This window comes from Pezoporus flaviventris, unplaced genomic scaffold (assembly GCF_033815535.1).
Source record: "Pezoporus flaviventris isolate CSIRO_AGI_PZ_B2104156 unplaced genomic scaffold, CSIRO_AGI_Pfla_v1 ptg000213l, whole genome shotgun sequence".
In the NCBI taxonomy this organism is placed as follows: Eukaryota; Metazoa; Chordata; class Aves; order Psittaciformes; family Psittacidae; genus Pezoporus; species Pezoporus flaviventris.
Window position 1 is genome coordinate 2,324,034 of NW_026892761.1, and position 27,078 is coordinate 2,351,111.

The 27,078-nt window shown below is 47.5% G+C and overlaps 1 protein-coding gene across 19 annotated transcripts in view; it reads left to right on the forward strand.

Moving 5' to 3' along the window:
- KCNQ2 (potassium voltage-gated channel subfamily Q member 2) overlaps nucleotides 1-27,078 on the forward strand; it is a 65,244-nt gene that overhangs the window by 26,396 nt on the left and 11,770 nt on the right. For 2 of the 19 annotated variants that reach the window (XM_061441507.1, XM_061441490.1), the window contains exons 6-15: nucleotides 1,802-1,912; nucleotides 2,352-2,447; nucleotides 3,120-3,214; nucleotides 6,253-6,282; nucleotides 10,526-10,594; nucleotides 12,466-12,495; nucleotides 17,777-17,830; nucleotides 24,963-25,186; nucleotides 25,710-25,818; nucleotides 26,321-26,452. In XM_061441507.1, coding sequence (XP_061297491.1) covers nucleotides 1,802-1,912; nucleotides 2,352-2,447; nucleotides 3,120-3,214; nucleotides 6,253-6,282; nucleotides 10,526-10,594; nucleotides 12,466-12,495; nucleotides 17,777-17,830; nucleotides 24,963-25,186; nucleotides 25,710-25,818; nucleotides 26,321-26,452 — 950 coding nt within the window. Of the gene's footprint in view, nucleotides 1-1,801; nucleotides 1,913-2,351; nucleotides 2,448-3,119; nucleotides 3,215-3,508; nucleotides 3,908-6,252; nucleotides 6,283-10,525; nucleotides 10,595-12,465; nucleotides 12,496-17,776; nucleotides 17,831-24,962; nucleotides 25,187-25,709; nucleotides 25,819-26,320; nucleotides 26,453-27,078 lie in introns of those variants that run through there. The other 17 variants (XM_061441509.1, XM_061441495.1, XM_061441510.1 and 14 more) reach the window with 14 other exon arrangements.

Sequence of the window (27,078 nt, forward strand, 5' to 3'; positions counted from 1 at the left end):
TAGAGCTCTGTCCTGGGAGAACCATGCGCAGATTTATCCCTCCTGCTTCCCTGTCCCTGCGAGCCTTTGGCATAGGATCACTGCTCCCTGTTTCAGGATGCAGAGGTGATTGTGTTGCTGTTGAGAAACTCAGAGTAAACTTGGAGATCCATTAAGATAAAGAGGGTTTGTCATTGTCCAGCACCTGCATGCAGTACAGGCAGGTGTTGAGAGATGAGCAACCTAAATTGAATTGCAGGTTCAGGAACTCATCCCTTGGTCTGCTCTTGGTGGATCCAATCCTTGTACTTGTCTCTATATATCAGAAAGAGTTTTTAAACTGACTTTGCAGTGATTATGGAGAGAGCATTGCTTTGACTTTGTGTTTCAGTCAGGAGTAGCCATGTAGCTGCATTTTCTAACCACTTTGTCAAGCTGGCATCTAATTGATAGGGCTTTTAGTGGGTCCAATTAAACAGCGCTTTGGGATCGTTCTTCCATTTGTGTAAAAGTGATTTTATCCAGAGCTGAATGCATGAGGTTTCCAGAGCTACATCAGCACAGTGTCAGCTCCCATCCCTGGGGCTGGCTCTGTCAGTGGAGGTTAGGAGATAGGGACAACTTCCCACTTGGCACAGTGGGGGCCAGTTGGGGCAGAAGTGTCCAAGATGTTCCTGATCAGACCATCTCTCCCTGCCTTCCCCTGCCAATCCCAGGCTCTCCAAATCCTCTCAGAAGCCCTGGGGAATACCCAGCATAAGCATCATAGGCTGATTTGTGTTGGAAGGGACCTTAAAGCTCCTCCAGCTCCAACCCCTGCCACGGGCAGGGACCCCTTCCACTGGAGCAGCTTGCTCCAAGCCCCTGTGTCCAACCTGGCCTTGAACACTGCCAGGGATGGGGCAGCCACAGCTTCTCTGGGCACCCTGTGCCAGCACCTCAGCACCCTCACAGGGAAGAGCTTCTGCCTAAGAGCTCATCTCAGTCTCCCCTCTGGCAGGTTCAAGCCATTCCCCTTGGCCTGTCCCTACAGGCCCTTGTCCAAAGCCCCTCTCCAGGTTTTGTGTCAGTCCATAGAAATGGGAAAATGCATCTTTTCCGGCAGTTTGAATTTCAGAGGATTCTTTGTCTCCAGCAAATCTCTCTGCTTCTTCCCCAAAACACACAGCAACTTGCCAGCATTCTTTTGGTGCATCGCAATAATACTTAGGAGGGGGGAAAAACCCATCCCTAAATTAGGTTTCATGAAGCAGCCATAATTCATCCTGTCAGCATAATACGCTGTTTTAACATAGGGAGACCAGCTAATAGGCACTGCTGGGAAAATCGGGGATAAACAGCAGCAGATCTTTCTGCATGCAGTCAGCTCTGCCTTCCTCCGGGAGGTGCCAAAAGGGAATTTGGGGGAACGGTGCCGGTTTGCTTCCCCTGCCGAAGGCACAGCCCCATCTCCCGGGGGAGGCTCCGAGCTGCCGCAAGCCTCTGCACCAGCTGGCAGCTCTCTGTGTCCGCTGAAGGCAAGAAAATGCTCCCAACTGGTGTGAAAACTCAGTGCATTGAGGAGGAAGGCGGCAGCGCTGTCCTGGGCATTGGGAAATCACTGCTTCCCACAGAGGTGCCCATCATAGACTGGCTTGGGTGGGAAGGGACCCTAAAGCTCATCCAGCTCCAACCCCCTGCCATGGGCAGGGACACCTTCTACTAGAGCAGCTTGCTCCAAGCCCCATCCAACCTGGCCTTGAACACTCTGATGCTGCAAGAAGTTTGTGTGGGTTCAGTTCTAAATCTGACCAAGGGCCTTGTGGTGTTCTCCTCCCTGCAGATCACTCTCACCACCATCGGCTATGGGGACAAGTACCCGCAGACCTGGAATGGGAGGCTGCTGGCGGCTACGTTCACCCTCATTGGCGTCTCCTTCTTCGCCCTTCCTGCTGTAAGTGGGGGCTGCAGCATCTTGCTGGGAGGGTGCTGAGCTCGGCCCATGTTGTCCCCAGCCCCTGGAGCTGGTGGCAATGCAACAGCCGCATCCAGTGGCACGATGTATTCAGAGATCTCCTGTCTGCAGCAGCTCTGTGGCTTTTGAGTCAAGGAAAGAGGGAGAAAAGGGGAAACCCTGTCTGAGTACCCACAGATTGGGCACTTTGTGTATGAGCAAACGAGATGGAAACTCCAGATTTGGCTCTGCACAAGTATTTATTGAAGCAAAACCAAAACCTCCTGCAAAGGCTGTTCTTAGGGGTGATGTCCTTCTCCTGGCTATCAGAAGCAAGAAGTAACACAGAACAAACCTTTAGAGGGAAAGCTGGCTGCAGTGTTTAAGTAAAAGCTTAGCAAACACCCTGCTAACTGCAAATGTTTGTTCTCTTCCCCAGGGCATCTTGGGTTCAGGGTTTGCTCTGAAGGTTCAAGAGCAGCATCGGCAAAAGCACTTTGAGAAGAGGCGAAACCCAGCGGCGGGCCTGATTCAGGTGAGGATCACCTGATGGGTACCACGTTTTTGGGGGGGTTTCATAGTCTTTTAGGTGTTGGGGAGGAGACAGGCAGGTGAAGAATGGGGCTGTATGCGTAAGGTGTGAGACAGCAGCTGGTGACTAGTCTTGTGTGGGAATAAATGCCAGGAAATCAGCCGTGGAGAAATAACATACGTGGTAGGAAACAGAACAAAATCCAGCCCAGCACAGCAAGACAAATGCATTCAAAGAGTCTGGTTTTACCCCTCTCCCTCCCCACCAAAGAGAGTATTTGTACTGATAGAAAGTTACAATTGGGAGCATTTTCTTCGTGGTAACAGATGTCTGCGCAGAAGGTTGGTCTTGGTGTGTATCCTGGAGACGTGAAATTAGTCATTTTACATTCCCCTGCTCCTTTCTCTCCACGTTTTTTAACTCCCTGATGGGCAGCGAAACCAATTTGCTGCCTAACTCCAACCCGACAGTGGGTGCCTGATACCTACAGCACTTCTCGCTGGGCTCTTGTAGTACCATGGTACCACCCCCGATTTGGCATGTATTAAACCAAGGAAAACGAAGGTCAGACCCATCCCATAGCAGAAGGAGGACTCAGTGTTGGCCAAAGGCTATAAAACCAAGGGCAGTGCTGCCCGTACCGGGTTCACAGTCCCACTATGATCCCCTCCATAGGCGGCTTGGAGATTTTATGCCACCAACCTGTCCCGGACGGACCTGCACTCCACTTGGCAGTACTACGAACGCACCGTCACCGTCCCCATGTACAGGTACCTCCTTCTCCCTCTTCCACCGCCTTCCTCATGACACCACTGTCTCCATATTTAGTTTTGTTATCTGGTTTTTACGGTTTCATTTATTACCTATTTTTTGGTCCAAAAAGTTGATTTCTAGAGCTGGTATATGCTTTTTCTTTTGGAGTTTCTTTTTTTTGCTTTGTGGTTGGTTTTGTCTATTTCTTTTTGACTTGATTTTAATTTCCCTGTTGGTTTTTTTTTCTTTCCATGTCTGTGTGTGTGTACATGCTCTTCTTTTCACCTTTATTTCTCCACGGCCGCTGGTAGTTGCGTTGTGTTGTGACAGTTGCTGTGCCCAAGGGTGAAGATCTCCCTTCCGAGCTGCTCTGGATCATAGGTAAACGCTGTCCTCGCCCTGTGTGCAGCTCCTCTCACCCACTCGGGCTCTCCTTGTGGCTCCAGCTGGTTTCTTATGGTCCTTCTGCCTTTTGGCAAACTTCTGTCCCAGCACTTTCCCTGGGTGCATTTGCCCTGGGTCCCCCTTTCCTTATTATTTTTCTAAGAGAAAGAGAACCAAATCAGGATTCAATGAGCATTTTCCCATGTCTTGCATTTCATTTATCCATCATGAGAAAGGCCGGGTTGGATGGAGCTTGGAGCAAGCTGCCCTAGTGGAAGGTGTCCCTGCCCGTGGCAGGGGGTTGCAACTGGATGAGCTTTAAGGTCCCTTCCAACCCGTGGTTTTATGATCTGTTGACACAAGTAGGGAAGGACTGTGGCTGTGATGGATGATGCTGGTAAAGCACCGCTGTGTTTTAGCAGCGTCCATCTGCCTTGCTTTAAGGAGAGGTAACTCATCATCATCCCCAGGCAGCTTTTTCAGCTGATACAACACAAGTTAGAGCAGTGCTCTGGGAATTCACAGCCTCTTGGGATTTGGAGCTTCATGGAGATGAGGACAGTCTCCTGCCATGCCTCACTGCTCCCTGGGATGCGGGGAAGCATTGCATCCCCCGGCTCATTCTCATGGTTGATGGCATTGAGGCAGAGGCTTCTCCAGGAGCTAAAATGCAAAACGTTGTTGTTCATTTTGTACTCCATGCTGTCTGCATCCCCTTCTGGCGTGTTTTTAGGAGCTAGTCACGTTGTTGTGGTCAGTGAGTTTTCATTGGATTCATTCCCAGTGTGTGTCTGATTGCTTTTTTTTTTTTTCCCCTAGAGATTTATGAACCAGCTTCAAGATTTTGCCTAAAAAAAACCCACCCCAAAACCAAACAACCACCCAACAAACCAGAACAAAGCTGTTTTCCGACAGCATTAATCTCACCCATTGAAACTCCCCCATCTCACTCTCCATTAGCAGCACTGGCTGTGATCAGCTGTTGGAGAGGATGAGGATGGTGCCTGGTCCAAAGTCCACTACAAACTGCGGGAAGCCAGGGGCTGATTTCAGTGGACTTTGCTGGGTTTTACTGCTCTTTGAAAGACTGAACTTATCACGCAGCCAGACATACAGTGACACCTTTTGCATGAGGATACCCTGGGGTAATTACCTGATGCTTAATCCACTTGTTAGAACCTGTATTTCCCATGGAGCTAGGACACAGGAACAAAAGCTGAAGGGCTGCAGGAGAGCCTAAATAAAAGCTTTAAGGAGGAAAAAGGACAGGAATGCAGCTTGATGAAAAGCCCAGCTGTCCTGAATGAAAAGCTAGGACCAAGCTGTAGCAGGGTGGCAGCAGTGTTACTGGTTGGGTGCTGCTCCAGGGTCAGTCCCAAGCAGCAGCATCACCCTGGGCTTCCCTAGGCACAGGTTACTCTGCTCTCCCAGTTTCACCTTTAAATCCCAACTCCTGTGTGTGTGCAGGTAAAGCGAGCATCACCTGGGAGAGTGAGTCATGGATGCAGTGATGGATTCAGCTCTTTGGCCAAATTGGGTATTTTTACCAAGAAAGCAGTGAGCTTCTGTTGAATATATTTTGGATGCAGTCAGATTAATTAGGGAAAGCATTAAAAATGGGGTAACTGTATGTTCTGGCTGCAGCTTCCATCAGTCACACTGTGCATCTATCCTTGCCTACCCACTTCACTAAGCCAGCTCTGCACTGCTGCAGCCAGAGCAGCACATCAAGCCCAGTGCCGCATTAAAGCGATGGCTGCAGACATGTGGCTGCAACACAAAGCATGATTAGGAAGTGGATTGGAGGAACACAGTATCCCCATGTCCCTCCAGAGTGCCAGGGGGTGATCTGCAGTCATCACTACCTTGGCACCCTTTCTGCTCAACATCGGGCTGCTTATTCCTCACAGCAGGAGCCCTGTGACTTGAGCTTACTTGTTTTCCCAAGGCATCTCCAAAATGACTGGCTGCTCGATATGAGAAAATCATTGTACATGCCTTGGAGGAGCTCACGTGCCTCCAGAACATCACTCAAATCACTGCAGTAGAGTTAGTCTCGCTCGTGTGGGGAAAATAAGGTGGCCCCTTGAGAGGAGCTCAGATTTCATCTCAAAATTCAAAATGTAGTAGAACCGAATCTGAAATAGGCACAAAGCCACTTTATGTACAGGTACGGTTTGAGCTCGTAATGCTGCCAGACACCATGACCTGTTCTGCATCGGCCACTGGATTTGCTGGATAAAATAGTGCTGTTTCTTATCACTACTGAGAACAGGGCCTTGATCTCAACTACGTTCATATATTGGCCTTCACTAAAATACTGGCACATCCAAGCCATCATCTCAGCTCCAGGTGTCCCTGGCTGATGGGACCGAGGGCTTTGGATGTCCCATGAAAGGCCTCTTGGTGGCTTCCCTATTTTCCCTGCTCTTTGGTGCTCATTTGCTTTCAGAGTGAGGTGCCAACTGCCTGTCCCCAAGGGTGACATGAGGGTGACACGGGCGCTTCTGAGCAGGCTCAGCCCACGCTCCGTGCTCACCTCTAAGCCTGGTTCATATGCTAATTTTCTTTATTCTGTTTCTTTTCCCCTTTCCTCCACCCCACCTTCCCCTCATCCCTCTTTTTCTTTCTCTTATCCCTTTGGTTTTCTTGGGTGAAAACACTTGAAAAGCACGCAAACGCAAACGTACGGTGCCTCCAGGTATGAAGTGCATGTGAGCCTGAAACTGTGTGTCATGTCACTCCTTGTTCTTCGTTTGGGACTGTAACGTGCAAAGCTTTTAATTGCAAAAACAAATGAAGGAAAGGAAAATAAACCTCCGAAGATCAGTTTATTCAAAGGAATGAGTGAACGCCCAACCCAGACTCCCCATCCTGCTGCCTACAGACTAACCCTATGCACCTCCGTGTATGTTTTAGCTGCTGGTACACACACGTGTTGGGAAACCATCTGCCAAAATGATGATTTAAGGAAGGAGAATGGGAGAGTGCTTGATAAGCTTGGTGTTTTAAGGTTATTTCGTGGTGGTCTTACCAACCTCCTCTGATTCATACAATGTTTAACGAGGAAACTTCCCTGTTCATACTCCCATTTTCCCTCTGCCATCACTCCTGCGTGTTCCCCTTTCTCCAGCCCTCTGCTCCCATCCTTCATTGTGTCATTTGTCTCACTCCATGCTGTAAGAGCTGTTTCCACCAGGCAATGCTTGGTTTGCTGAGTTTGCTGCGTGGTGGCACCATGGGATGCAGCAGTGGTAGAATGGAATGAAATCACAGTAGTAGCTGTGTGTGATTTGAGGACAACATCTGGAGGAGAGATTGGACCAGATGTTCCACTCCATTCCTAGGTTGGACCAGGTGATCCTTGAGGTCCCTTCCAACGTGGTATTCTACGAATACAAACTGGAACAATCATTAATTTCTTTCAATAATCCAACCTGATTTTTGGGAAAGGGATGTCCCATTTCAGCAGGACTTCTCCATTTCAGTTTTTTTTCTTCCCAGACTGACCTAGAGCAAGCCCCAGTTATTCAATTTGGGACTTAACCTTTTGGGGGTCAATCCAAATGCAAAGATCTGTATATGGCTGTGTAAGAGTTATGATAAATAATATTATCTTTGGTTCTGCAGAAAGGAGTTGATTTGAAAATCAGGGGCATATTTTAGATGAGGTTGGTGTCTGAAGGTGTAGTCAAGTCAGTGTATCAAGATGGGGAATAAATGGCTTGCATTTCAAGACTGGGGGCCAACCTCTGTTCTTAGAGCAATTTAAACTCTCACTAGATGTATTAACGCTCTTAAAACTGATGTGATTTAGCACCTGATTTCCAAACCTGATTCCAGTTTTCACAGATGCAAGTTTTACAGCCTTAGTAAATCACACTTAACCACTTTATGGGGTTAATTTACAGCAAATTGCATCAATGAATTGCATTTGTAATATTTTGAATGCACTTTCCTGTTGTGCTGAGCAGCGGCCTGTTGGGAGAATTGGACATTTTAATGCTGCAGGGAGTGAAGTAAGAATGTGCCACTTCCATCCCATTTCTTATAATAAAGTAGTTTATAAGTTTCATAAATGTCCTTAGTTATGAAAAATAGCTTAGGTTGGAGACATAAAGACATTGTTAGGGTAAAAATTGGCTCCTCATAGGAACTCCAACACAGCATGGAGACTCATTTAAGTCACCATTCCATTCCAGCATCCATCTCCTTGTCACCGTCTTCCTAACTGTTCATACTGGGACTGTTCAAAGTCGTCATCATCGTTTCTGTGTATGTCGTGGTGTGTGTGTGTGGTTCTGTGTATACTCCTACCCTCTGTTGTGTGCTGCTCCCTCCTCGTGTTGTGGGGTTTGGATGATGTCCTGGCCGGAGGCATGGTATCCCTACTGTCCCCAAGTGCTTGAGCCTTATCTGTGCTACCAGGAATAGCGATTTTGCCTTCCCTTTGGATAGGGGAGCTGGAGGTAGTGTGGTGTTTGTGCTGTCCTGGGAGGGGTGATGGAAGCCGACGACTTGGAAGCGTTGCTGTGGTGTGTAGCATGAGCTGTGTGTGTTCCTGTGGCCCGCAGATCTTCTCACCTAGCTCCCCTTTAACCAAAACTTGCTTCCCTTGCTAACAAGTGACACATGGACCAGGAGGAGAGAGAGAAAACATGAGATGCCCCAGCCCAAAGGTCCATTCTCTATGTCTCTGGAGGACACAGTGACACACAGGGGTGCAGGGTGCCCTCCATCAGTGTTTCATAGCAAAGCTCAGCCAAAGCACTGAGCAGAGCCCTGCCTGTTCTCTGAGGTTCTGGTGAAATGGTGCAATGCAGTAGCTGTTCCCCAAGCTGCTCTCTTGTAATGACAGGTTAGGCTGAGCATTCGATTCAAATCGAATTTCAGGTCAAGTACATGGATGAGTTGACATCTATTTTTAATCATTGTTTCAATACAATATCGGGCTTTTTTTCCACCCATCACCCTACCACAGAAACAGTGAATTTCTGTGTTTCCTTGTGTGTCTTTTTACCTTTGCATGGAAGCATCTATGGTGGCCCAAGAGATGCCCACCTTCAGCACAGTGTAGACCTGTGTTATGCAAAGGGAAGAGCTCCTTTTGGGATCCTGAGTCCTTCAATCCAGTGAGTTAATGAGCTCTGAGACTTGTACCAGTGGGAGCCCTGGATGTGTGATCCTGGCCAGAGAAAGTGGGGCTGTTATCCTGGGTATGGCCATCCATGAGAAGCTAATGCACCAAAGAACAGTTGTCCACCCTTCATTAGCTGCTAAGTACACTTTGTGCTTGATTTTATTCACCCATCTTGGAAGGAGCCTGCCAACCCCGAGGTGGGTTTGAAGGGAGGAGACAGCTCAGCACTCGTGTGCTGCTCCACTGCACCAAGGTCAGCTTCCTCCTGACTTCTTGAGTGAAGAGAATCATTAATTCATCAGATCAGGATGTGCTCTCTGGATGGCAGCAAACAGAGCTGGCCTGGGGAGCCGAGCCAACATTTTCAGGCCTATTTTTACTCTTTTCTCCATTCTTAGGATTGAAAGATGTTCTGATTGCCTCAATCTTGTGAGCACCAAGTCTGTTCTGCTGAACAACTGGGGGGTTTTATGAGGATGAGTTTCATGATGCAGAGGAAAAGTTTTTCCAGTTGGGTTTTCTCTTCACTTAGAGGAAAACTATGAAACTATGGGTCTCATAACGGCTGAAAAAACATGGGCATGAATATCTCTGCCTTTACTTTACAGTAAGCAACAGCACCTCGGCCAAGACCAGTCTGCCAGCACTTGTGCTCCTTTCTTTCCAGTCCAAAGTTTCCGGTTTGGGTCATTCTTCCTCTAATTAAAACCTTGGTGGCTCATTTTCCAGCAGAGCCATATGTATACACTGCCTCGGGGTTGTGGCTCCTTGGGCTGTGGTCCCAACTGCAGGGACCTTAGTTTGACAAGGGCACACTGGTGGCCTAGAGAGGATTTTGCAGCAAGTCATGGGATGAGCCCCATTGGCCTTAAGCCTGAATGCGGAGTCCCCAGGTGAGCTTTTAAGTAGGCGCTGCTCTTCCCAACCATGTGCAGCGTTCTCCATCCTCCCCCCAACACCTCCAGCTCACATCTCTCCTGGTTGAGAACCTGTGAATATCAATGTTAAATATTCATAGAGCAAGCCCCAGTCTCTCAGGGCCTGAAGGAAGAATCTGAAGTGGATGTGGGAGCTAATTCAATGGCACAAAATCACTATAGGAGACAGGCTGTTCATTTATTTTACTTTTTAATTAACCAGGATTCCTATTTTCAGGTCCTTCCTAAGAAAAGAAGGAAACCCATCCTTCCTAGAAGGCAATGATACATGGTTTTGCCTTATTTCAGGGAAAAAGCCTGGCATGGACTGTCGGGAATTGGTTGAACTTGACCCCTGGAGCACGCTGCTCCCAACCTCAGTTTCCTGTTTTCTCTGCCCCATAAAGTGCTCCTTCCTATGCCTCCCGGCATTGCCAGGAGCAGCAGGGTTGAGTTCTCCTGTTTGCCTCCGAAACTGGAGATTCTCTCCAGTTAATAAGAGCCAAAGCGCTGACCTCCACACAGAGCAGTGCCAACCGATAGACTGCACGTGGTGAACCAGCTCTCCTGCCAAAACACCATGATGCTGCTCAGAACCCCTGGCAGCCGCTTGTTGCTTTGGGAGGTTCCAAATCCAATGGTGCAGACAAGTTTCTCTCTCTCTTTGCTGTCACCCTTTCTCTCTTTCCCCACCGCTCTGCCTTAGGACACTGTTGGAAGTAGCAGTCAAACCCCTCTCCATCCTTCCCGAGCTGTCTCCCAGTTGCGCTTGGTGGCACTAAGCTGGTTCTAGCTGAAAGGATGGGGCAGCAGGGGAAGGCTCCAAGATGGGAGGCTCTGAAGTCAGCTCTGTGTGGATATTAATGGTCTTCATTTTCTCCCTCTAGACTAATCCCTCCTCTGAACCAGCTGGAGCTCCTGAGGAACCTGAAGAGCAAATCGGGACTGACATTCAGGTTAGCAGCAGAGTTGAGAGTTTGGAAAGCACCCACTTTGCAACCTTTTCCTTTTGTTTTCCTTTTGTTTTCTTTTTTATTTAGTTTATTTTTCCTCCCTGCCTTTTGCATACGGACAGCCTTGAAGATGTGAGAGGTTTTGGCAGTTGGTCCCCCATAGGTTGTTCAGTGACCTCCTCCCCATCCCTCTCCCATGCTGTACATGAATTTCTTCAGCCTAACTTGGCTCTGGAGTAATGCTGCAGTGCTTGACTGAAAGCACTAAGTTGTATTTACAAAGGGTCTGATCGAGGTAGAGTTCCCAGTTTTCCTCTGACCTTTATATTCTTCACCACCCTCAGAGAAGACTCAGGCCCACGGTGCGTTACTTCATTCTCCATCCCCAAAAGCAGGCAAGGTTGTAGTGGTTAGAAGTATTTGCTGTGGCAAGGTATCTGTGATGGTCCCGGAAGGTCAGGAGTCCTGCAGCTTCAACCTGTGCTTGGGAGGGGTGATTCTTGGGGCTTTTAAGCAGGCAAGGCTGCCCATTTGGAGAATAGGGAATCTTCTGGGAGACCCAAGGAGGGATGGAGAGGTGCTGCCCATGCCTGGTGAGCATCAGGGCCAGCTGGGGAGGTGTGGGATGGGACCTGCCCTGGGCTGTGTGTCTCTGCAGAGGGTAGAGATCTGTAGACCCACGGCAGTATGTGAGTATTGGAGCTAGTGACTGAGGTTGGGTTTCCAAGCTTGTCTGAGCAAGGAGCAGATGGTGGAGGGTTATTTTGGTTTAGCCTCTGCACACTGCTGCATTCAGCTTAAGGAAGAGGGGATGGGGTCTGTGCAGGTCTCAGTGGTCACTGATGGATGGAGGCAGGGCCAGGGCTGGTGCAGCATCACTCTGAGAGTGAATCAAGCTCCTCCTGCCCAGGTCTTCCCGCAGTCCAGTTTGTCCCTTATTCTGTCTGGGGAGAAGCAGCCTGCTCTCTCCCATGGGGCTGCAGGGGCAAGGCTGCTCGAGGACCCAGATTAAATGCAATTTCCCAGTGTGACAAAGCTGTGAATCAGAGCAGTTGGAGGCAGAGCAGGTTCTCCTTGTTGCTAAAGGGAAATGCCAACAAGATGCCTGGTCATTGAAGGTGAGGTATTTACTTCAGTGTGGCCTTAGCCTGGCTTGCAGTGTGATTGATGCCTACCCTTTCACAGGCGTTCAGCTCATTTTGTCCTCAGTGTCAATCAGGTGGTTTGGGATCTCAGTAGGAAATAATGTACAGAACTGGGGCATCCCGCTCCCTCCATCTAGCCTTTGGCAAAGTAGCTGCCAAGGGCTATGGAGGCAGAAACCCCACCTGGGGTGTCTGGATGCCAGGGCAGAGATCCATGCTGACGTTCCCCTCCCAGCACCATGTGTTAGCACTGCTGCATGAAGCCGTGCATCAAGAGATGTGAGATGAGCTCCGTTCCAATGGCCAGGGAGGAAAAGCACCAGGGTCCCAGGAGCTGTTCAAGTCCTTCCCTATGTGCAGAAACACCTCAGGGAGGTGCATTCCCAAAGGAAGGGGGCCTCTGTCTGAGCCCACAGAAGTCCTCCTGTGCTCACACAAATCACACAACCGTCGGGTGTCTCAGTCATGCGTAGGCACGAGGATGGGTTGGGGTAAACTCTTCAACCCTGTGCGTTGTATGTGTCTTCTCTGAGGTTGTGTGAGTCTCTAGTGATCTTCTGTCTGGGCCAGAAGCTCCAGGAATTAAGTGCTCCTTTCCCTTTCTTCTGTCCACAGCTTTCACTCTAGTTGTATTGTTTGGTATTGTCCTTTCGTTATGTTTTAACAGTGAAGCAGCAACGTCTTTTGCCACCTGACACCATGCTAATGTACTATTGCTTCTGTTTAAAGGAAAGAGCAGCAGCCTGAACCATCGCCAAGGTCTGTATCACTGCCAACAAGCCATCCCCATGCATTACCCGTAGATATCTATGTACGTGTGTGCGTGTGTGTACCATGTTGTGGTGCCATCGAGGGAAGCATTCTAGGTATTAACGTGCTTTTTCTGTGCTGTGGCAGTCCAATGTATCTCTGTGTTTGCTGGACCTTAAATCATATCTTCCTTCCAGTCTGCCTTGGGCTGTAGCTGAGAGGATAGTGAGGCTATGGGGGCTAGAGAGAGCTCTGGGCAGCACGGGCAGAGCTGGCAGACACTATCTGGGGTGATGGCAGGGCTTTGGTTTATGCTGCTTTATTTCTGTTTCGTTGCTGGAGTCGTAGCTGAAGCAGTACAACGAGGCTCGATGGGCACCCGTGGCTGGGTGATGCTTTGCCTGTGTCTCCATCACCCGACGCCGTGATGGATGGAAGTGACATGGGACCACGAAGCCATCGCCATGTCACTGAGTTAGCAACTTCTCCTGAGCTCTTCTTGCTGCAGGGCACTGCACGGGGCTGCGTGGACCTGCTGCTCCGTGGGACACAGGAGGGCTCTCTGACACGGCACGACGTTGCATGGCAGAGATTCCCTTTTCTCCAACCCCGTTCCCTTTGGCCTCACAGCCTCTGGATGAAGCACGGTCCCTGCTCCGTCTTCCCTCCACGCCTGGAGTCCATGGTGCAGAGCGTGCTCAGGCGGGCGCCCTCTGAGACGTGGCGAGCACCTTCCAAGGCCAGCCATAAACCTCACCTACGGGAGAGCTTTTCTCTATTCACATGTCCCAGGGAAAGCAGCAGAGCTGGTATTTGGGGGACTCATCAGATACTTTCCATCCCCTTAGAACTCCCTAATTCTGGTATTTTGTGTCCTATATTTTCCAGTTCTTTTAAGAAGTAATTCTGAGACTGAATCTCAGTTTTCATCTCGGGAGGCAGGATGTGGAACTGATGATCTGTGGAGATCATCTCCTTGCCTTTCAGATCTTCTATTTCATATCTCAAAACATAGCTTACAGCCTAAATATTGTAAATAATATGTTTTTCAGAAGCATAACTGGAGCCTGGCATTTTGCAGATGAAACTTTCTGCTGTGCCTTTTAGCTTATAAGAGGCCAGAAACTTAATTTTGCCCTGGCATAAAATCCAACCAAAGATATCTGGGTTGATACGGTGCTGACTAAAGGAAGGCAGATTTCATCCTTCCTTCCTTTCCCCTGGCCCCCACCCATTTTTCTGCCTTTCATTTGAGCTTTTCCTTTGCAAGCAGAACCTCTGCAGTTCTCCAACCGCTTTCCTGCCAAAGAAACCAAATCTCCAAGATCATGTTTCAACTATCCAGATTATGTTATTTTTCCCCCCATGCAGCCTCATAGCTAGAGCAAAGGCAGGGTCCATCCAGCTTTATTAAAGCAGGGAGCATTGCATATACAATGAGACAAAACCTCTGTTCAACACAATCAGCTCTATAGCTGAGGAAGTCTGAGGACCAATGTTAGGGTCACAGCATCCCTGCAATCACAGGCGCTACTCTTATTTCTTACTTTCGAATCTCAGTCCGGTCTTGCAGTGTTCATTTTGACCAGTTACAACACTAGGTTTGATATAGTATTTCTTTATAGGTGTTGCAGGTTTTTCCCTGATCATTTCTCACGTTGCTTTCTTGATCTTATGCCACAGAAAGAAGTAAAAAATAGCTTTTCACTGTCCTTTTTCAGAGTATTCTTTACTATGCATAGCTCCTTCATCAGGGTCATTCCCAAACGCTACTTTCCTGCTCCTGTGGTGTATCTGTCTCTTGTGGCACTGGTGGGTTTTGTTGCCCTCTGTTGTAAGATGCTAACCCTGAGCTTGCCCAAGCTGAGGGTCTGCAGTTGCTGTGTATATGGCATTAGAGTACTTTCCACATTGCATAGTTCAGCTGCCAAAGCAGAACCAAAGCTCTTTCCTTCTGTTTTGTTATTGCAATATCAGTTCTACCTGCTCCCCCTGCCCTGTTCCATCTGATAATGTCTTAGAGTTCAGGAAGGAATTTTGCACCTCCGTGTACAGGGCTCCCCAAATCACTTGTTTTCCCAAATGAATGTTTCTGGCTCTTCTACATTCGTATCCCAAATCTCCCACCCACTTTTAGTTCCCAGCAGCCTCCCAGTGATGCTCAGTGTGTCATCCTGCCCTTGGAAGAGAAAACTCCTGTTTCTCAGCCCACCCGCCAGTTAATCATCCAGCTGATGCCCGTCTGTCGCTGATGACTGTTCCACTTAGGAGACTCCTTGGGATGAGCTGTCTCTCATAGCAGACCCCAGCACCACACTTCAGCTGGCAAAGCATTTGTCACTTTCCATCAGTGTAAGGAAACAGTCTTGGATCTGGAGATAGCTGGATCTTCCTCCTGTTCTAGCGATGTGTAGGGAGTGGCTGATTTCCTATGTCCCTCTTTCCGTAACTGATGCACCACAAATTCCTCACAGCACACAGAGTAGAAACAGCTCTTTCCCTCTTTTGCATCTTCATCTATTTTAAGTTAGAGAAGGGATGCTAGCACAGCTCATGGAGCATGCTGTGCAAGACAAGCATTGCTTTGCAAGGTCAGGGCACATCCCAAATACCCCACAGCCATCAGGGTCGTGCCCGTGCGCCAGCAGTGATGCTGCCCTCTGACTCTGGTGCTGCTGTAGCTGTGCTCATTTCTGCCCAGACAGCACTCAGGGAGCTGCTGCCCAGGGTGGGAGGAAGAGAGGAGGTGATGGGGTTAGCATGGTGGAGGCTTGGGGTCACCTGGAATCACTGGGGTGGCTTTAGATTTGGCGTTGTAAAATGGGACAGCCAATCTGAGAGACAAGTTACGTCCTTTCTCTATCGATGCTGCTTTGTTTTCCACCATGAGCTTGTCTGCATCCATCTAGGGCTAGGAAAGCTCTGCGCTGACCTGCTCGGGGTGGGCAGGAGCTCACCTCCCCAAGGCATGGAGCCCGGGCTCTGATGAGCAGAAAAGATGCTGGCTTTTTTTCTACATGCTACCAACCTCTTCCTCCTGTTTATTTCCCTCCCTCCTTCTGCTTACAAAGCCTCCTCTGTTGCCTGTCACTTTGGGTGCTGTGTCCACCCTGCCATCTGAAGTGGTCCCTGCCCTTCCCTGGGCTGGTTGCTGCTCTCATGAACAGTCTGAGTCCGCTTTGCCCCATAACCCCAAGGAAGGAGGGCTGCTCCATGGTTTTCTCACCCCTCCTGCTGCAGAAAGCCAGCAGATCAGAGTGATAACGGGGTTTGATTACTTCTATGTTAATCTGGCTGGAAATTTGCCGTGGCATCTCATTTCTGTTTATTTTGTCTCCTGGTTGTAATGTCAAAAAGACAAACATATGGTTAGCCAGGCCTACGGAGGCTCCTTTGTGAAATGTGTGCTTCGGATGCTGTTTAGCAGATGGTCTGATAAACATCTGAAGGTATCCATGACCACATTTCTTCCTCTTGCATTTTCCAAAGTATGATTTGATGAAAAGCTAAAAATTACTGAGCCAAATGATCAGAATAATACATTTAGAACAGAGAAAAAGAAACAGAAGGGTTCCAGGGAACTGGGAAGCCAAACCTCAGATTACTTTGTCCAGCATGAGGTCAGTCCTGTAGGCACAGAGAGGAACCTCTTTGCAAGGTTGTCCTCAGCTGTGGTTTGTCCATGCCCTGAATGAACTCCGCAAGACCTTGGCCGTTGAGTGAGTGCTGGGCTGGGCTACCTTGTAATGTGTCTGTGTATCTGTGCGTATATCTCAGTTTCAGTGTTTGTGTATGTCTGTCCGAGATACACACAACATGAATATCTCTTTTCAGGGGTGTGATTAAGGCTTTTGTATGCACTGGAGGATGCCTTTGGTTGACTCAGTGGGCCCCTACTCATCCAGCCTAGGGTGTCTGAGGTGTTACTAACCACTACTGCCCATGGAGAACGGTATCAACCACAGGAGCCCCATGGGCCATGTTAGCCTGGGCTGGCGTTTGACCATCTAACCCATTAAACTGGTGTCAGAGACTCATGCTGGGACTGACAGTAATCTGGAAATAATCAGTTGCCTTCAGGGGAGCAGATTATTTGCACAGAAGGGACTGCAGCTTTCCATAGGGACTGCAGAGGACAGTAAGAAGAGAGTGATCCCCGTGTCTCCCTCAGGCTCTGCATGCTGAACATCCCACTCCCACACTGCGATGCTCAGACCCCAGCTCCAGAACAGCCCTGGTAGCACCAGTGGTCCCCAGGGGTTCCTGGTGACTGTGGGGTCCCATTGTGGGCACCTGAGGAGTCCCCAGGATGCTGAGGGCGGTGTCGGCTGAGCTTGCTTGGGATGCTGCGAAGCAGAAGGAATTCCTGCCAATTCCTTCTCTGCGTGCCCATGAGCTCCTCCGATTGCCGAGTTCAAGTGTAAAATGAGGTTGGGTTTTTATGCCCTTCAGCCTTTTCAGTCTGACCATGAACTCAGCAAGTGATGCCACATGGGGTGATGGGGGCCACGTCATTCCCCTTGAGCAGGTAGAGGGCTGCTCCATGGCGTGGAGGACCCTGGTCGTGGTGGCGATCCCCAGGCAGGGCAGTGCCTGAGCAGTGATTTGGGAAGGGCTCACAGGAGCTGTGGTGGAACCTCAGCAAAGCCAGTGACTCCCCAGAAGTGGTAGGGCCCATGTAAAAAGCGCTATGAGAAACAGATGTGTGAACATGCATATTCAAATCCCTTCCCATAAGGGACTGCACCACACTCTGGCTTGATCTCCTTTCATGTTTTTAAATGCCAGGCTTAATATAATGCTGTTTCTTGTGTGAGAAGTGCAAATAATTCACAGATTAACTAGCTCTTTGTGATTTTTTTTTTTTTTTTTTTTATGAAGAAAATTGAACCTTTTAGATGTTGTGGGACAAAACAAGGTAAAGTTTTGGCTCTCCATGGCTTAGCCAAGTTTAAAATTGTCTTTTTTTATATCTATTTAGAGGAAGAAGAATACTTTTTGTTTTCCCAATGCAGATGATCTCCCTGCAGTCAATTGTAGGTAAACTGACGCCACCAATTCGATGCAGAATGTGTCATTTCGAATAGTGACATTTATTGACCACAGCAAGACAAATTTCAGAAGCCCTCTTGATTTTCCTTCTTTAAATTCACTTAACGCTCAAACAGATAAATCCTGTCATGAACCCGGCCCTCAGAACGCCTGTCTTTTAAACCTAGAGTCAGTAATCAAAAGTTTCCTGTCTGGCATTTGCTTCCAGGTCTAATTTTTACTCTCCCCTCATTTCCAGTAAAAGCAAACCGTGCAGAGAGTCACTATGCGGATGCTGCTCAGGAAACTCTAGGTACCACGGGAAATGCGTCGCACGAAACTAATCAAAAGCTGCACGGCTCATTCTCCCTCTACCCTGCTACCACCCGTTCTGATCACTTCTCTGCTTAATAGAGGTACTAGATGAGTAAAAAACAAAAGGTGCAAAGAGCCTCCCCATTGCCTGCTCAGAAATGAGCTGCTTCCTTGTCTGCTCGTCATGCAGAACGTGTGAATCAAAGAGACGAGGATGGGGAATTTGGTCTGGGTTGAGCAAGCCAGTGTCTGCTCAGCAAGGAAGGAGGCCAGGAGCTGAAGTTTAACAAATGATGGAAAATTACAAATAAAAACTATAAAAATTTTAATTATTTTCTTCTTAGAGACCCCTTCCTCCCTATCCCATCCCTTCTCAAGGTCCAGGGAATCCTTGTGAATTGAATTGCGCTGTACGGCAACATCAAATCAGTAGCATGAGAAATACCAGCTTCCTACCTCTGCTCAGTCACCGTTCCTTTGGCTCTCTGAACACTACAAATTGACCTTTCCTAGTCTTGTGGCCTTTGGAAGCCATGGCTTGCCTATCTAGCACCTCTACTACGCAGCTAGAGAAGGACTAATCTCAGCCTGTCCCAGCAGATGAGGGGATATGGGTTCCCCTTAGCATTGACATTGGCATTGTGAATGGTTCTGTTTCTAGATCCCGTGGGAACAGATAGCTAGAGCAGAGGGTTTCGTAGGAGCAGTGTTTTCATCTTTTTCATCAAGTTGTCAATTGTTAGGTAGCTTCAAGAATTCCCGTTGAGCATCCCTTAGTGCACCCATCTAAGGGTACCTAGATACGTATATCTTATTTTCCTTATGCATAAATACATCTACTTCCATGCCTGCACTGGAAGAGTCTCTTCCCCCACCCCAGACACTGCTTCTCAGCAGCAAACATGCACCTTCTTGAATTACCAAGCCCGGAGTTTGCATGCTGTGAATGCTGGCAGGAGAACCCCATCAGCTCGTCCCCTAGAGCCAGGCAGGTGGAAAGCAAGCCCAGGAGTGGCAGGACACTGAGTGATGCCGCATGTTTGTGAAGTCGGATTTTTGCATGCTCTTCTTTCTGGAGTCCGTTTTAATTCTCAAAATCACCAGTCTCTCTATCCCTCAGAAAGCCAACAAACTACAGATTGAAAACTATATGTACCTCTGATTTTCTCCATTAACTGTTCCAACCTGTATCTTTTCTTTTCTTGCTCTTTTATTTCCCTGCTGGCAATTTTTACTCTCTGTCAGTCTAAAGGCTGGGACTTATGCCTGAGACTTGTGTGTCCCAGAAGCAGTGTGGTAAATCCCATTTCTGAATGGGTAACAAAGAGGAACGGGGCATGACCTAGGCTTCATAATAAGTAGATCTCCATAGTAGGGAATCCTTTCTACCTGGATAAATAGCCTGTATCTTTGAGTTATCCTCCTGCTGTGTGTTTTGACAGTACTATGGCCTTCCTTGAAGTTTATCCTTGGAAGTTCTGGTTTAAAATATACACAGGCAGCATTCAATACAAATGGCAAAGATTTGATCAATAATGGACAACATTATGACTTGTGTAGTGTTTCCATTTGCAAGGTTGAGGTTGTTTTATCCATGGAGTTGTAGTGCAAGCAGGGTTTCCTCTGTGGAAGAAGGCTCCTTTCAATTGCTTAATGCTGAGGTTGGTTTGGGCAGAGATTTAACCAAGCAGTGGTATTTGTAATGCTGTCCTCTCACCTGTCCGTGTCCAGTTCTGTTCTCTGGAAAATCAGCCACCCTGATCTTAATGTCTTCCTTGCATGTCTTCCTAGGCATGAGTTTATAATTGGTAAAGCCACTATAATGTTTTTCTATTTTCTACTGGATTCCTTCTCACTGTGGTTGTCATGTCATCTCCTCAGTCTTAAGTTCTGCAAGGGAAAGAGAGGGTGGTACAAATGATTGTCTCAAGATCTTCTTAAGCCATTGGAGACCCTGAGAAGGAGGATTACAGATTGTGGTTCTTCCAGTCTTGAGCTTTGGAGTAGCTACAAGGGCATCTTCGTTACCTGCATCCATCCTGAACCTAGTGTTACACGCTCTGTGCTTTAGTAAAGCTATAGGTTAACTGTGAATGGACATAAGAACAGTCCAAACATCTTGCTTCCTGGACCCTTGGGCTCCCTGCCTGCAGTCCCCCACTGCACACACTGAGGGACACATGCCAGCACTTTGATGCATCTAAGGCTGAGTGCTAGAAGCCTTCACCTAGGATGCATATTGCAAAAGAACAGGAAACGATGAGTCAATCATAGAAAACTCAATGTAAGTAAATTAATAGAAAGCTCCTTAGAAGCCGTGGTTTCTTAATGCACTAAACCAATGATGTCTTGTCAATAAATGCAATAATGCAAGCATTTTGAGCCAGTAATGTAACTGTACCAAGCCAGCTTAGCAGGTCTATCATATTCTGCTTTGTAAGAGACTTTCCTGGTGTCTGATGAAGGCACCACAGAGACCTGACAGTGGGAAGAAATGGCACAGAGGGCAGCAAAGGAAGGGTGTTTGCAGAGCTCTTGCCTGGCCTGCAGGTCTGGGTGTAGCGTGTTTATCTTAAAGTCTTGCTTAGGAATGATCAGCCAGCTCGAAGATGTGCAATTTGGCTGTTTTGCTTTGCTCCTGGAATGCAAACCAGCTGCGCTGGCAAACAGCGAAAGGTTGTGAGATGCAGGATGCATCTGATGTGGTTTTTGGCAGCGCTCAGCATCAGTTTGGGAGGAAAAGGCTGTGTGCTAGGAAGAGGGGAGAGATTATAACAGAACACTGCAAAATACCAAAGGCCAAGGTTAAAGACATGTTTGGCTCCCCTGTCCCTTCACTCACCCAAGGCCCCATGCTTGGCTAGGCTGGCATGGTGGCTGCAGGGATGGTGCAACTCTCTTCTTTCCCATTAGGATTTCAGCGCGTCCCTTCAACCCAAGTCCAATGACCACAGTGGTTCTGGATGAGGAGAAGAGGGATTACACACCATGATATTGACTGTTGGCTGACCTTCAGTTTTCCTTATGCCCAGGTTCTGCTTCTACAAGCTCCATCTCTGGGCTGAATTCGCCTTTGTAATGGCTTTCCTGAAATCACTGGAGACAAACCAGGCTTAGTCCTGTTCCTCTCTTAGTTTTGCATTAGTCATGGCAAGTTTTGCACATACAGGTGTATCTTCCTTGCCTTCATGTCTCCAGTAATTGGTTTCTGCCTCTTCTTCACACCAATGACCAGTGGAGCCCAGTGATAGCCCCCAAGGCTGTCATTGACTCCTGGCACTCCTGCCTAGTTTCAACAAGCATTTCTCACATGCCATGAGCTCAGCACAAACTCTGGGTTAAAAACCAGCTTCATTTCCCAGCAGGAGATAACCTCTTCCTCCTTTCTATAGCTTCTTGGAAGAGTGAATGCTGTTACTGGTTGAGTTCATGTGCAGAGATGGATCCGAGTCCATTGTAGTCCTACTCTAATTCTTGCTGCCTACAAAATGAAAGGAGAAAATGAAATAATGGCTCAACCATAGTTTAAAATCAATGTCAAGATGTTACAACTGATACTTTTTATTGATCCAAAATTACTGCTAATGTAATGAGTCCATATTCTTGAAAAGTGCTGATTTAATACTGTAGAGGACTGTGAAATCAACCCCAACCCAGAGGGTTTCAAAGAGGAGCTCGAACCCCCAGCATCCTCATGGCAGCTCACACGAAGGTTGGTTCTTCTGCATTTTGCTGCTGAGTCCTGGGTTGTTAGGCCTAAATGAACGTAAATGCAAAGCCCACTAAAGCAGTGAGCATCTTCCTATCAGCTGTGGGTCCACACATTGGTCCTTGTGTGTTCATCTGGCGTGGGCTCTCAGTTTTTGACTGGCTGCAGAGAAAAATTAGCTCAGGTTCTATCCTGTGTTAAATTCAAGTCAAAAGGTGAAGGTTTTTTAAACCTTCCCCAGGGTCAGCCTGGAAACATTGGTTTTTTGGTTATTGAATATATGCTTTTAATAGATGCCAAGTAGAATTGGTTATGAAGACCTAGGAACTAAAGCACTCCCTGTTACACTGTTATGGCTTCCCATAATCTTCATCTCTGGTTGCAAAGTCACAGTTTTCTTTCCCTTCCCATCCCCTGGCACAAGCAGGGCACCTGCCCTGTGCTCGTGCCACTCTTGGCTATCACGACTGAAAGCTTCAGTTCATGTTGTGTGTGGTTGTATTACTGCTTTCTTCATGGTCATGTCACCAGTGCATACATCTTCCACTGAGCTGAGGCTCATTTACCATCTACTTGAGTGAGAGCTAAGACACTCCACTCTGCATGACTTTCTGGTTGAATGAGAACATGATCTTGGATTTCCTGACAACATATATCTCTATATATGTCTATATTTCTTTTAGACTCTTTCCTACCAGCTCCTGCAGACCCCGACAGCATTCTCCTCTGCAGGGACTGTACTTGCACGTCATTCCAGATGTCATTTCCAATGAGAGAATTGCATGGCATAAGGAAAAAATCCAATTAATTGTTCATATTGTCTCATGTTGTCTATGTTAAAACAGAGATGTTACATCAGGTGCTGGGTTTTTTTCTGAGTAGTGAGTATTCAGGAACAAAACTCACCCAGAACTTAAGCGTTCACCAAATTTCTATGAGGTTTTTTAATGTGTAAATAGCAGGAGGTGCAGCACTATCAGGCTTGAAGCTCTTTGCTCATATTCCCCACTGAGTTCAATGCTTTCTTTTTTGCCTTGCAAACATCTGCAGCACGTTTATTGTGGGAATGGAAAAGGGCCCCCAAAGAAAAGGCCCTGCTTTACTCGGTTGATAGGGGATTGCTTTTATGCTGAGATCGGTGATGGGAGCAACTCAGCAGAGGATGAGGCACAAAGAGATTGCTCTGAATTCTGAATCCTGGTGTGTTGCTGATTCAGTTTTATACAACTGATGTTTAAAAGATACCAGGTAGTTCAAAGCATTGGTACTACTGAAATGCAGTAGATTCCAGGAATATTCCTCTGTAAAATCAGCTAAAATAAAGACAAACCAATCCAATTGGCCTATTTTGGATCAAATGACAGCATTTCTATCTGGTTTTAAATCTAAGAAACAGAGCAAGAATTGCTTTTAAACCTTTGGCTCATTATATATGATGATTTTGGTAGCATCAGTGACTAAGGCTTGTACCCAGAAAGGTATTTGGGCACCTGCTTGTTCCTAGATACCTGTGTGGATTTGCACCTCTGATTTTCAGCTCTGCTGATCTGTTGGTCCCATGGCTTTCAGACAGACGCTGCAGGTGGGCAGCACACTGGGTATGAATCTCCAGTGTTTATCCGAGCTACAATACAGCATTAATTGGAATAATTCTGCCTTTTCTAACTTGGTCACGAGCAAGTTTTATCCCAAGTGTATTTTCCAACGCGAAGCTGTTGCCCAGCCAATGGGCACGGATAACCCTGCCCTGCATTCCTGGGATGCTGCATCCAGGCATCACCCAGCATCACGCTGCGCAACTGGAAAACGCTGCCTCAGCACCTTTCCCTCCCTGTAAACGTTCAACATCCCGCAATGTAAAGTGATTTTGTAAAAATAGCACCTTCTTACTCGACAAATCTGCTCCCTGTGTGTCTTCGAGTCACGTCTTCTTCCCTTACTGACACAACCAAATGTCTGTTCCTGTCAGCAGAGTACAGCTGGGGAAAAGGGAGGTGGATTTTGCTTTGCTTCAAATATCAGCCAAGTTCTGATTGAAGAACCTCATGCTGGCTTTGAAGGTAAAGCAGGACTGTTTGGCTGTAAGTTTTCAGGTGGCATTGCTGAGAGACAGAAAACCACAGTTCTTTGGTTGGTGACCTGGAAATTTGATGTGGAAATCAAAATCCCTGCAATGTTCTTCCTGTAAATTGAGTCAGAGCATTTGCAGCAAACCAATAAGTGGCCATGGCAATGGAGCAGAGTATTGGGAATTAAATCCATGGGTTTACTCACTTTTGAGGTACCTATATATAATACTGGCTGTATGTGCCGGTGCCTTGTGCTGGTTGTCTAACCTCTTATCAGTGTAGTTCAATAATCAATTGCTATTCAGAAAACAGCAAACGATCCAATACTGTTTGCAGTTGGGTTTCCCCGGTGATGTCTCTGTAACATTTGCCCTTTCATGAAGATTCACAAAATCTTTCAGTTTTCCAATTTTCCTGTGAAAATTCAGCATCTTTCTTAGGGTGAAAGTTTCTAATTACAAATTTCAGGATTTGGGAAGTAACCAGAGCTGGGCTGTCACCAGGCTGCTGCTCACTGAGACCATCTCTGATTCTGGAGAGATCTTTTCAAACCAGAATTGCAAGGTGTTTGTTAAAGAAATGGGATTCTAATAGAAAACAACAGCAATAACATGCCATATTCTGAAGCTGTCGAATTTGGCTTTGCACATTTGTGACACCCATAGCAGACCTGCAGATTGATGTTAGCTGATGGATTGAATCGTTACAGGAGACGAAGGAGTTGCACACTGAAGTGTTTGTGTTTAAGCATTTAAATATGTAACTGGAAAAAGTGAATTCTTTAGAATATCTAAAAAGGGCAGATCATGATTTAAGTGGGAGGAGATAGAGAAGCTGGAGAAAGGGGCAGGACAGGCGCTGAGCATCAGAAGTGTTTGCAAGTTCAGAGTTTAAGGTTAAAAGCTCTTCTGAATTGGTGTTTTCTTACTAGATACAGGGCTGTGGAAGGCAGTTGTGAAAGAAAAGCTTCCTCGCTCGTGATTGGAGCCGATCAGTGATTTAAGGACTCATAACCTCATTGTTTAACGTCATTCTGTCCCGCCAGCCCTGGCATCCCACGAGGGGCTTCTGTTCAAGTCCTCATTATTTTCTCTCTCTTAATAACCATTCTCATTTCACTCATTATGGCGGAAACATTTCTACGATGCTTGTGAAAATTCATTCAAATACATATATTTGGAAAAAAAAACAAACCAAACCAAATTAAAAAGCCAACAGCAAAACTACATCTCACTGCTGCTTGGAAGTGCTCTTGGTTTCTAATGGCTGGTGGGGAAGGACTGCGTGGTTTCCAGAATGACTCCTCCTGCTGTCTCCTTTTTGTCTTTGTTTCAACGTGTTTCTCTGAACAGTCAGAAGGTCAGTTTGAAAGATCGTGTCTTCTCCAGTCCCCGCGGTGCTGGCACCAAAGGGAAAGGCTCTCCACAGGCTCAGGGCATCAGGAGGTCACCCAGCGCTGACCAGAGCATCGAGGACAGCCCAAGCAAAGTGCCCAAGAGCTGGAGCTTCGGAGACCGCAGCCGAGCCCGGCAAGCATTCCGCATCAAGGGAGCGGCGTCGCGGCAGAACTCGGAAGGTAAGGGCTTGGGGTGCCATTCCAGACCCCAAATCCTCTCCGTCCCCACCCATGATGAGCAGAGCTGTCAGCAAGGGTGCTTACATGGGTCTCCTTCCACTTCTTATATATAGGAAGTATAATAAGAGATAAGAAAACCTTTACTGACATATGGTGATCATGTATGTAGCTGTGGCTGCCCCATCCCTGGCAGTGCTCAAGGCCAGGTTGGACAGGGCTTGGTGCAACCTGCTCTAATGGAAGGTATCCCTGCCTGTGGCAAGGGGTTAGAGCTGGATGAGCTTTAAGCTCCCTTCCAACCCAAATCATTCTGTGATTCTGTAATCTAGAGGTGGATGAGCTGCACTTGGCATTGTTGGACGTCACCTTGACACATTGATGGAAACGCTCTTATTTGGATGCTTAGCAAAGATACCTCTGGTGCTTCCCCTGGGGTTGCTGTTTGTGATCTGACTCATCTTTCCTAGCATGGCACCAGGAAATAGTAATGGGTTGTCTTTATTCCTCCCTCTCCTAAACCCAGAAGCAAGCCTCCCCGGGGAAGACATTCCTGATGAGAATAAAAGCTGCAATTGCGAGTTTGTGACGGAAGATTTGACGCCAGGGCTGAAAGTCAGCATCAGGGCAGTGTGGTAAGAGAGGGAGAGGGGGGAAGCGGCCTGGAAAACCAAATCATAGGGGAAAAAAGAGGAATTTCAAGTCCAAGCAGAGGTGGAAATGCTGAGATGGCTGTGCTGCAGGCTGCTTTCCCCTGGGTGGCCTGCCCTCCTTTGCAGAAAACGCTGCCAGAAAGGGCAGTTTTTGCTGAGGGAAGGAATAAATAGAGAAACAGGAAAATCCCCTGCGGGGATGCATCCAAATGATCATTCTCACCAGCTTTGAGGTTTAATGCTGACATTCACAGAAGCAGTGCAGAGAGATGTACTGCTGATGGTCCAAGCAGCATCGCAGGACCACAAGCCCCTGCATCCCCTTCACCTCTCCTATTGCCACATCCTCTCCCAGACCCACAGGGTTGTGATTTATTCCGTTTTTCTTCCAAAGCAGCTCCCTGTGGTGTATTTTATCTGCCACTAAGCAGGTCAGGCTGAAGCCCAGGGACTATATTTTGCCTTTCCTCCCCATCTCCTGCAGCATTATGAGATTCCTGGTCTCCAAGCGCAAGTTTAAGGAGAGCCTTCGGCCCTACGACGTGATGGACGTCATCGAGCAGTACTCAGCTGGTCACCTGGACATGCTCTCCCGGATTAAAAACCTTCAGGCCAGGCAAGAGACCCCTCTCTTTGCTTCAGTTTTTCACTGTTTTTTGGTCATTGTGGAGGTATTGCCAGGAGAGGGATGCTTTCCTTTGCAGCTACAACTTATTCTTTTTCTTCCTAAGAGGAAACAGCAAGGAAAACATCAATGCTTGTGGCTGGAACCCACAGGAACAAGCAGGGCAGGGACTGCAAATAGTGATGCTATGCCACTAAAAGGGCCTTAGTGCCCACCCCAGCATATACACACAGCTTGTCATAGAATCATAGAATGGTTTGGGTTGGAGGGGACCTTCAAAGGTCATCTAGTCCAACCCCCTGCTATTAGCAGGGACATCATCCTGTTACTTTGCTTCAGGAGTTTCTATCATTGTAGTATGTCTCATAGGTAAGGCTGGTGCTGTATTCTAACTTCTGTGCTCAAACTGTAGGCGAAGATGAGTTAGTTTTAATTGGGGAAAAAATGTGGAAAAGGGACAAAGGGAACCCAAAAACGCATTTAAAATTTCAATTTCTCCTAAAAGCCACCCCCAAACCAGATCAGCTCTGTCCTCTGACCAGGGGATCTGAGCTAAGCTTTTTTGTCTGACCGCTCAGATGATGTCCCACATTGAAAAGGAGACCCCAAACCCCCAG